Source organism: Lingula anatina, chromosome 5, assembly GCF_051362555.1.
Source record: "Lingula anatina isolate TDL-2025a chromosome 5, LinAna3.0, whole genome shotgun sequence".
NCBI lineage: Eukaryota > Metazoa > Brachiopoda > Lingulata > Lingulida > Lingulidae > Lingula > Lingula anatina.
Genome location: NC_141771.1, coordinates 23,538,566 through 23,550,210, shown reverse-complemented (window position 1 = coordinate 23,550,210; position 11,645 = coordinate 23,538,566). Strand labels below are relative to the sequence as shown.

Here is an 11,645-nt window from a genome sequence, read left to right as displayed (position 1 = left end):
CATTAACACATGTAAACTAGTTCTACTAGTTTCTTATACGACTCAAATAAATTCACCATGTCAAGGGACAAACTGAATAGATCACTCGATCAGCCATAAAAGAGCTTGAGATTGCTCCTTTCTTTAAATTTTTGGTTGTAAATTTAACCTACTTCCGTGACCTACTTTTCTGCCCCATTGACATACAGCATAGAATGCTAGCAGCAAAATCCATTCAAACATCATTTTGGAGTAAAATTAAACAATGCCTTTTGGTAATTCTCTTGTGCTCGAACAGAGTATGTCATTGGAAAAATGTCCAAATTATAAAGTGGCAGATTTTCTGGCATCATAATGAAGTATTTATAAAAGGTCAGAAGTGCTTTGGTTTTAACAGTGTAATATGGTAATAAGTGACTCGACATTTTGCAAAAAAAAAAAAAAAAAAAATGATATAGACAACAGAATGTCACTACAAGGTGAATGTGACTCCGTGAGGTGTAGCAATAACAGTAACAGTGCCGATGGTTGGTGACAACATCAACAATGTTACCCAGCATCAGCAGTAGCCATGTTAGTATGCAGCAAAGGAAAGCTGCGGCAAGTTCCAAGCTCAGCTTTTATCTCCTTTTTATTGGGTGGCAGATAGAAGTTAGTGGGACGAAAGTGTTTCTTTAGCTTAGATCCTGTATATGTGGTAGTTTAGAGAGTGAGTGTGAAATAATTTAAAATATGATGATGAAAATATATTTTAAAAGATTCAACCCATTTCTATAAAACTTTTCACAGAGATAATTCAAGTCAAAACTTGCTCATCATTCATATAAAATAACTGTTTTTCTTTTTCACATTATCCATATAACTGTTTCAACAGCTGAAATAAATATGAGTTCAAATACTTGCAAGGATGTTAACTACCTCAAAACCTTACAAATATTTTGTTCAAGCTGTTTATTATAAAAAACTTACATAATTAATACATTTAAAATTGTACAAAATAATTTTACTCACCATCTCTCACAATGTTGTGAGGAATAATGGGAGGCCCTCCATTGATTTCCAGGCTGAAAAAAAAATATACAAAAATGAGAAAAAAAAATTATAATCAATATGTCAAATGTATTAATTTTCTGACTCTTTCGTTATGAATATCAATTTTTCAACAAAATTATGAGAACAACTTTAAGAAGTATGTAGCAGTAGGTAAAAATATCATTTATCATAAACATCTCCCAAACAACCTACAGTACCTTTGCGATGGCAGCCCAACCAGCTTAGCCCGCTTAAAATCATCCACAAAGTCAGCGCTAATCTTCGGATTCAGCCCAATATTGTCCATGAGCAGGTCGTAGTACTTGGGGCGGTTCCTGCAGGCCACAAGTAGCGCCCTCGCTGTGGTCTTGTTGAAGGAGAGGTACCCCAGGGCGCAGGCAACAGCTGATCTTACCTCCTCGCTGTCAGAGAACAGGTGCTCCAGGAGATGGTTGATGGCTCCCGAGGTGATCATGGCGTCTGGGATCCCTGCGAGGGTATGGGCAAAACTGGCCATGAAGCTGCCTGGAACACAAGAGAAAGAGATCTTGTGAGTAACGATATAGGCAAGTAACAGTACTGGAACAGGATATAATGGAAAGTATGGAAAGAAATCAGTGTAGTGGCTAGAATTCTATATCCCGTGTTTAAGGGAAACACGCTCGGCTGTCACCTTGATTGGATAGTAAAGGGTTGTCGTAAAATCGCTAAATGATATTAAAACCCGGTGCATAAACTTGAAAACCACCTAGGACAACCTTAGACTGCCACATTAATCCAATACAACGCAAAAATAAACTATAACAAGTGGTTAAAGCCTTCAAACCGAATGTCGTAAAGTCCCCATATACCTCCATAGAGACAATAAAATAGAAGAAGCTTCTGAAACAAGAAAAATCCAGTTCCAACATAATAATCGAAATAAAATACTGCCGGGCATCGGAGCGGCCTAAAACTTGGCACGCTTACCGCTAATACTGCAGGCTACATCATCCCGTCGCTCGTTTGTAAATTCCGTGCATGGCATACGCACAATCAAACCGTATATCCAAATTCCACCTCTGATGTTTGAATTGGTTCTCTCTAACCTACCATTACGAAAAAGAAGCCATGCCATTGGACAATGCGACCTCTGCGGTTACGTCATTTCCTGAATTGGATTGTAGAGAGGACCAACGACGGGATGATGTAGCCTGCAGTATTAGCGGTAAGCGTGCCAAGTTTTAGGCCGCTCCGATGCCCGGCAGTATTTTATTTCGATTATTATGTTGGAACTGGATTTTTCTTGTTTCAGAAGCTTCTTCTATTTTATTGTCTCTATGGAGGTATATGGGGACTGCACCGGGTTTTAATATCATTTAGCGATTTTACGACAACCGTTTACTATCCAATCAAGGTGACAGCCGAGCGTGAAGGGAAAGTAATTACCATGTAGTCTCACATACTGCATTCGGTGCAATTGCTATGTATTTGGTTGAGAAAATGATCTTTAGAAGAAAGAGATTCGTAAGTTGGGAGAGGTGCACACGTTCAGATTCACGGAGGACGCAACACTCGCACGTATGAAGAGAAAGTAGGAAAAAAGACAAATAAGTACAGTATGTATTTGCCCGGTCCTTTCTTAAAACTCATTTTATATATGTTGCTTGGTTACTAGACCTATTTTATAGCTCATTACGTAATTAGCATATAAATTTGCAAATAATGTAAAGGCATTTTAAGAACACGTGTTATAATGCATGAATGTATTAGGCGTGGTTAACAAACAAACTTTGTCAGGCCTGTTAGTTTACGTTTATTTTCTTTCCTTAGATATTGAGTATGTTTATCTCAGCTAGCTACATAATTTCATGAAGTTGTTTTATATTTATTACAGTGTCAGCAGACAAAGGTTATACGATATTCTGTCATGTTTCACAAGTCGAGGCTAGACAAGTCTAGTGAGTAGTTACTTTATGTATGTTATCATTTAATTTTGGAATTGTTTCTTCTTAACTTTGTAATGCACTTATAAAAGAAATTGATTTAATAACAGTGACATTCAGTCATTATATAAGTAAGTCATATTGAAAAGGATCATGAAGTATAGATGTTAAGTATCTTTATTTATTATTATTTCAGAACGTATCTTATTGTAGTGGATCAATAAAGGCTCAAACAGACAACCTGCGTTTGTTAAGATATTGGACGCTACATGCAGTTTAGACTTTTGCCTATCACGGAACAGACCTAAAGAAAGAAGAAGCTGATTTGTACCAAGTCAACACCAAGTCAAGTCAACAAAGATGTCTGATTTAGAAGATGTAACCGAAGACCCAATGACTTTAAAACGTCTAAGAGGGGCCGCTTAAGGTGTTGTGACACGAACCATAAATCAGATAAATTCATCTATGAGTAGCAATTTAGTAAAGGAGGTAGAAGAAGGGCTCGAAGCACTTAGTCAAGCAGTTAGTAAGTTTGTTAAAGCCCATGAACGTTACCATGTAACTCTGAAGGACGAGGATGACATTGATGTCTCAGAAGGATATTTATCATCTGTGCTACATGAAGTTAGGGATTTTAGAGCTTCAACTTTGTCTTGGATTGGCAGAGTAATGGAGAAACCAGAGCCCCTTGTTGAACAGCAAGCTGAAGAAAATGTGACTTCTGTGCTCAGTCAGATTCTCAAGGAGATCAAACAGCAACGTGATAGCCAGAAGCAAGATAAACAAGAATTTTCGCGTCTTATAAAAGAGCAAGAAGAAAGGTTACGTGAGGAATTTAGATTAGTTAAGGAGCAGACCGACGTAAAGCCGTTTTTTCCAGAAACCACACAAGGTGAAAAGAGAATAACAGCTGAATCACCTGCTTCTGCAGCTGAGTCTTCATTGGCCCAACTTTTAAAATTATCACAACAACAACAACAAGCCAGCATACCCGCACGAAAATGCAGTAGTATCGAAGTAGCAAAGAAGCATTAACGCAGTAGTGGTGTGGAGCATATTTGCAGTAGAAATGCAGCATACCCTACTGCAATTCTACTTCAAAAATTACATAGGGTTGTACAGAGGAGGAGCATTAATGCAGTAGATTAGCAGCATGATAGAAGCATGTTTCAAATATGCTAATTAGCTCCCAATGCGAAGCAGATTTGAGGCATATTTGCAGTATGATTGCAGTAGTCTACTGCGCTGGAGCATCTATTGCGTTTTCGTGCGGGTAGAGTCTATGCGTCTCCCTCCGGCAGATCTAATCAAGTTTGATGGAGATCACATAAAGTATTGGCCTTTTATGAGACTTTTCTCTTCAATGGTGGATAAAATGACAGTGACCGATGATGAAAAACTAACTAGGTTATATCATTACACAGTAGGCCCAGCAAGAGATGCTATATCCCCCTGTTTGTACCACCCGGATCCAAGTAAGGGTTTCTCAGAAGCGATGACAACTCTGAAGAGAAGGTTTGGCAATCCGTATCTGATTTCTCAAGTCTGGATCAACAAAGTTTTAAATCACAAATCAATAAAAGACGGTGCACAATTGAGAGCATTTGCCGATACACTTCGAGGGTGCCAAGATACGTTAAGTGCCATGAATTGTGAGACAGAATTAAATACAGGACAATCCTTACGAAGAATTATTGAGAAACTTCCATTAGATATGAGGAAAAAATGGTTAGAGAACAGTCACAAGATCACAGCATTGGGCAAATTTCCGACTTTGAATGATGTGGTAAAGATGGTTGAAGTGGAAGCAGAGAAGAGGCGTGACCCTGTATTTGGTTCTTTGGTTGACATGTCACTTGTTTCAAGCAAATCGTCCATCAAGGCTCAGGCATTTATTGCTGAATCCAAAGTGTCAGAAAGTTTCTCAAGAGAAGGTAATCTGCCTGCAGTAGTCAGCAAGCATTGTATCAGATGCAGCCAAGATCATTGGTTGGACCAGTGCTCAGTTTTTGTGTCAGACAAATATGAAGAAAGAAGGAAGATGGTGTTAAACAAAGGTCTGTGCTTCAAATGTCTTAAACCAAACCACACAGCACATGAATGTAAATTTAAAAGGAACTGTGAAGTTTGTGGGAAAAGGCATCATACTCTTCTACATAGTTACAATAGTATGCCAAATGAGAACAATTCCTCTACCCCTCCACGTGCTGCTAATGGGTTTGTTGACACGGAAAATGTTGCAATTGGACTACCCATAGTGCCAGTGAAGGTGAAAAACCCAAATGGAAACAATGTAGTGCAAACGTACGCACTACTGGACAGCGGTTCAAATTCCACCTTCTGCACTGAAGGTCTCAAGAAGAAACTGGGAATAAAGGGAAAGAAAACACAGTACACACTAACAACCCAAGAAAAAGAAGCTACCCCAGTGATTGGAGAAATTGTCAGCTTACAGATGAGTGATGTAGATGAAAACCATAGTATGCAACTGTCAACAGTATTAACAAGAAGCAAACTCCCTATATCATTAGAAGACAGGGCAACACCAGAAGACATCAGTGAATGGACCCACTTACAGGACATCCCCTTCAACTTCCACAAACAAGATGAAACAATAGGGCTGCTTATTGGAAATGATAACTTTGAAGCATTAAGGCCCAATAAAGTGGTTAGTGGAGGAGAGGGAGAACCATGTGCTATACAGACTGTACTCGGATGGACAATAAATGGCCCACTAAAACGGAAAGGAAAGACTGTGACTTCAAATTTCATAAGGAAAGATTCCCAACTTACTCAAATGTTTAACAAGTACACTGAAAGAGACTTTGAGGAAGTTAAAGGAAAAGAAGAGATGTCCAGAGAAGATATCAAGGCACTAGGGATATTCAAGACAAGTGTGAAATATGAAGATGGGCATTATTGCGTAGACTTACCATGGAGAGAAGAAAAACCTCTTAATAACAACATTGATATGGCAAGGAGGAGGCTGTTACTATTAAAGAAAAGGTTGGACAAGGACCCAAAGTTAAAGGTGAATTATGTGGGTGCAATGAAGGAAAACTTGAAGAAGGGATATGCTGAGAAAGTTATGACAAACAAAGATCAACCGCAGGCATGGTATCTGCCACATTTTCCAGTATTCAATCCAGCAAAACCTGAGAAGACAAGAATAGTTTTTGATTGTGCGTCCAAATTCAAAGGAAGATCTTTGAATGACTGTCTGCTACAGGGGCCCGATCGTACAAGTTCATTATTTGGTGTGCTCACAAGATTTAGAAAAAATGAAGTAGCAGTAATGGGAGATATCAAAGAAATGTTTCATCAAGTGAGAGTTAGCCCAGCTCACTGTGACTACTTAAGATTCCTTTGGTGGGATACAGAAGACTTCAATGAGGAACCAGGAATATACAGGATGAAAGTTCACTTGTTTGGAGCTACGTCATCACCTAGTGTATGCAGCTATGCATTGCAAAAGGCAGCTGAAGATAATGAAAAGGAGTTTGGCAATGAGATTGCTCAAAGTGTGAAGGAAAATTTCTATGTTGATGACTGTTTGAAGTCGCTACATACAGAAGAAGATGCAATTCACTTTGTTACCAAAGTTACGCAATTGCTTGATAAAGGAGGTTTCAAGATTACCAAATGGATATCAAATTCGTCCAAAGTGTTAGAATCCATACCAGAAAGTGACAGAAATCCAAAGGTTAAAGACTTGGACTTAGAAAAGCTACCAATTGAGAAAGCTTTAGGAGTGTTGTGGGACACTGAGAAGGATTCATTTGGATTTAAGGTCAAGGTCAAAGAGAAGCCAGCAACAAGAAGAGTCATTTTATCCATTATCAGTTCTGTGTATGATCCACTTGGATTTACTGCACCATGTATGTTACAAGCCAAAATATTACTCCAAGATCTAGCCAGGGCCAAGTTGGACTGGGATGAAGAGATAAGTGAGCAGAATTTTAGGATCTGGCAAAGATGGCTGTCTGAAGTGCACAAGTTAGCCAAGTTTTCAAGTCCAAGGTGTTTAAAGCCATGTAAATTTGGTCTAGTGGAGTCATGTCAGTTACATCATTTTTCAGACGCATCACAAGTAGGATATGGAGCAGTTTCGTATGCACGACTGATGAATTATGACAAAGAAGTTAATGTTGTTTTTCTGGTAGGCAAGTCCAGAGGCACGCCATTGAAAACAGTGACAGTTCCCAGATTAGAGCTAGCTGCAGCCACTGTGTCAGTGAAATTAGACCAGATGATTAGGAAAGAGATAGATTTACCTATTGAAAAATCAATTTTCTGGACAGACAGCATGGCTGTGCTACGATATATACACAATGAGGATAAAAGGTTTCATACATATGTGGCAAATAGAGTTACAATGATTCGTGAGACTACTGATTTGTGCAATTGGAAGCATGTGTCTAGTGATATAAACCCTGCAGATCATGCTTCAAGAGGGCTCACAGCAAATCAGTTAATTCATGAGAATACATGGATTGCAGGGCCGGCATTTTTGTCCAAGTTTGAAGATGAATGGCCAGCACAAGCTGTTTATGAAGGACAGTTGGACAGTGATGACCCAGAGGTGAAAAGGAAGGTCAGTACATGTGCACAGACAGCAGAAAAAACAGGATTTTTACACAATCTGATTCAGAAGTACTCCTCGTGGACAAAAACTGTGAGAGTTGTTGCCTGGATTTTAAGATTTATTACTAGGCTAAAAGGAGCACAAAGCAAAGAAAGATATTTATCAGTAGATGAAGTTGACGAAGCTGAGATGATAATCATCAAAACTGTACAAAAATCATGTTTTCCTGAAGAGTTCAAATCATTGTCTGAAGGTCAAGGAGGACAGATAAAGAAGTCTAGCAGTTTATACAAGTTGAAGCCCATGATGTTCAATGGTTTGTTATGTGTTGGAGGAAGATTGGTACATGCAGGGATACCAGAAAAAATGAAACACCCTGTAATATTGCCTAAAAAGCACCATGTTACACATTTGATTATTCAACATTATCATCAGGCATGTGGTCATTCAGGGAGAGATTATGTTCTTTCACAGCTCAGAAGCAGATATTGGATAATCAAGGCCAATTCCACTGTACGTCATGTTCTTCACAGTTGTCATGATTGTAAAAGAAGACAAGCTTCACCATGTGTCCAACAGATGTCAGACTTGCCTGAAGAAAGGGTTAAACCAGACAAGCCACCGTTTACATATGTTGGGATAGATTATTTTGGACCCTTTCACATTAAGAGAGCAAGAAGTATGGTCAAATATTATGGGTGTATATTTACATGTTTGTCATCTAAAGCAGTACACATTGAAGTTTCAAGTGCATTGGATACAGACGCATTTATTAATGCGCTGCGCAGGTTTATCGCCAGGAGAGGTGCTCCAGAGTTGATCAGAAGTGACAATGGCACTAATTTTGTGGCAGGAGAACGAGAATTAAGGGAATCCATTTTATCATGGAATCAAGAAGCTGTTAATGGCTTTCTAGTGCAGAAACATGTGAAATGGGTGTTTAATCCACCTGCTGCCTCACACTGGGGAGGAGTGTGGGAGAGGTGCATTAGAAGCATACGTAAAGTGCTATCTGCAGTGCTGAAGCTACAGACTTTGGATGTTGAAGGGTTAATGACTTTCATGACTGAAGTAGAATCCATACTGAATGGAAGGCCAATTACCACAGTCTCTGATGATCCAAATGACTTGGAGCCTTTGACACCGAATCACTTGCTTCTCCTACGATCAGTAAATAATTTACCACCAGGAGTATTCAGGAAAGAAGATTTATATGTCAGGCGCAGATGGCGTCAAGTTCAGTACATGGCAGACCAATTCTGGAAAAGGTGGATCAGTGAATACTTACCCTTATTGCAAACAAGGCAGAAATGGATTAAGCCAGAAAGAAATATTCATGTTGATGATGTTGTATTACTGGTTGATGATGTATTACCTCGAGGAAATTGGCCTCTTGCCCGTGTGGTTAACATTTTTCCTGGAGATGATGGTCTTGTGCGCAAAGTTAGAGTCAGGACACAAAATTCCATGTTAGTACGACCTGTAACCAAGTGTGTGTTTTTGGAAGGTCAAAATGAAGATTAACATTGTTTATGATATAATCAAGGTGAATAATTAGACCTAAGGATACATCAAGTGGATGTGTTAAACAGTGTAAGGGATGTAGGCGGATCGCTGTCCCAGTGAGACTTGAAAATGTTATGTTTTTGATTATATTGAATGTTTTTTTTTAATAGTTTATAAGGGATTTCTCTTTGCTGTACTTACAATACACTGTTTATGTTATACCGTATTTGAATAATTAAGATCACTAGTAGCAGTTTGCTGAAGTAGTTAAAGATGTATATGGATAGTTAAGAAGCATGGCATGCTCTTAAGGTGGAGGGTGTATGTAGTGGCTAGAATTCTATATCCCGTGTTTAAGGGAAAGTAATTACCATGTAGTCTCACATACTGCATTCGGTGCAATTGCTATGTATTTGGTTGAGAAAATGATCTTTAGAAGAAAGAGATTCGTAAGTTGGGAGAGGTGCACACGTTCAGATTCACGGAGGGCGCAACACTCGCACGTATGAAGAGAAAGTAGGAAACAAGGCAGCAAAGCTGTCAAATGTACAGACAAAAAACAGAAAAAAAAAGATGCAAAAGAGGTCATTTTGTCAATTTTGATGCAACAATAAATAATGCTTATAATAGCAGTCAGTCAACACTGATTTTTCATTATGCACAACAGGTAACATGGTCAATAACAGGAGCAGATCCAGAAATATTTTTGACAGTATTCTAAAGTATCTTTATTGATCCATCTTCCATTTTGATGGTCTTCCAAAAGAAAAAAATAGATACCCATCAATATAAAAAAATCTAACTGTCTTCCAGGAGACCCAGAAGATGGTCTCAATCCACCCCTTCAATAAGATTATAGTTTCATGACCATGAGAGTTAAAATTCACATGATGAAAGTCCCAATATAAGAAAAATGATGACAGTGCATAAAATAATATTACTAGTGTTTAAAGACATGAATACCAATACAACTGCTTACGTGGAAATACAGAAATTGTGCAGAGCCTCAGGTGGATGGGAAAGTCACATCTTAAAAATGCCAGTGTTGGAGAAGAAATTAAAAAGAAAACAACAAAAATATAATCTAATGAAGCTGCTATTCAGTGTTTCCTTATTATGGGCACTGTTATCTAGCAGAGAGCTTAACCTTTGGGAGTTTACAGGGAAATATCAACAAGTGTGATTTATGAAATCTCATTTAATGGCCACTTAATCAGGCAAATGAGTTTATAGCACTTAACTTAGCCTAGTTAATACCCAAGGGGAATTTACAGACTGACCACACAAATTTGTCCCATAAGACACAGCTTAAGAAAAGCACAAAACAATAATGCACAAAAATAGGAGACTGCCAATTCTGATGCAATAGTACATTATGTTTAACTGCACAGTCAATATCAAATTTTAATTATGCAGAACAGGTAACAACGACGAAAGTAAAAGCATAAGGCTTCAGGTCCATCAAAGTTCAAATTTACAATTAGAAAGAGCCAGAATGAGAAAAATGAAAATTTAACACAAAATTGCATAAATTCAATAATAAATGATAACCCAATTGAGCTGGCTTTCTAATTTGAACTGCATGCCAATCCTAAAAATCATACTTGTAAGTTAAACATAATAATAAGTAACACAGTTTTCTTTCCATAATGTTTGCAGAAGCAGTACAAAAATATTTTTGTCAATTTTGATGTAACATTACATAATAATTTATAGAATAATGATCACCAATTTTTTATTATTGACTATGAATAGCAAGGACATGTAGAAAATTTGATTACCATTCGGCTTCATGTCCATGGGAGTTCTGAGTCCCACAATGAATATGCCAAAAAGATAATAATGAATATTTCACTAAAATGTATAAATTCCAGAAAAAGAAGCCAATTAGACTGCTTTTCCAACTTTTTTTGAAAGATTGAGTCGTAAGTAACATGATTTTCCCATAATGGTCATCATGGCAGCAACACCAAAAATTATGTTTTCTTCTATTTTGATGCAACATTACATAATGTTTAACAGCATAATGACCATCAATTTTTAATAATAAAATATTAGTATCATGGATATTCAGAAAATGTGACTAGCAAAGGTCTTCAAGCCCGTGGAGGTTCTAAGTCACACCTTGAAAATGCCAATAAATGAATAATTAAATTTTCACAAAAAACTGTTTAATTGTTAGAAAAATTTACCAAACAGACTGCATTGCCTTCTGAAGCTATATTTTAGTCCCATGTTTCTTTCCTGTAAGTTTGAGAACAGTGAGTGATATGATTTTCCTTAAATGATCATCATGGGAACAGTGCCCAAAATAGGGGTTTCTTCAAATTTTGATGCAATATTACATAATGTTTAACAGCATAATGACCATCAATTTTTAATAATAAAATATTAGTATCATGGATATTCAGAAAATGTGACCAGCAAAGGTCTTCAGGGCCATGGAACTTCAAAGTCACATCTTGAAAATGCCTAAATGTAAACAAGACAGCACTTTTCTGAAATGGGTTTATTTCCATTTTTAACACTTTTTTAACATAAAACAAAATTAACAATTAACTGCCATTTTTATATGACCAACTAATAAAATTGATGAGATGGGGAAAATATCAATAGAA

At 37.5% G+C, this 11,645-nt stretch overlaps 1 protein-coding gene and 1 long non-coding RNA gene across 5 annotated transcripts in view; one reads left to right on the top strand and one right to left on the bottom strand.

The window, feature by feature from the left end:
* Positions 1-11,645, bottom strand: part of LOC106160348 (ankyrin and armadillo repeat-containing protein-like) — a 94,680-nt gene that overhangs the window by 53,906 nt on the left and 29,129 nt on the right. For all 4 annotated transcript variants that reach the window (XR_015334882.1, XM_087014337.1, XM_087014336.1 and 1 more), the window contains exons 3-4: positions 1,230-1,536; positions 991-1,043 (exon numbers count right to left, since the gene is read on the bottom strand). Coding sequence is in view for 3 of the 4 variants with exons in the window: in XM_087014337.1 (XP_086870463.1) it covers positions 991-1,043; positions 1,230-1,536 (360 nt within the window). In the remaining variant the exon portion in view is untranslated. The remainder of the gene's footprint in view (positions 1-990; positions 1,044-1,229; positions 1,537-11,645) is intronic.
* Positions 1,533-3,709, top strand: LOC147761939 (uncharacterized). Its single transcript, XR_015334889.1, has 3 exons — positions 1,533-2,609; positions 2,888-2,951; positions 3,133-3,709. It is a non-coding gene; the product is annotated as an uncharacterized LOC147761939 (long non-coding RNA).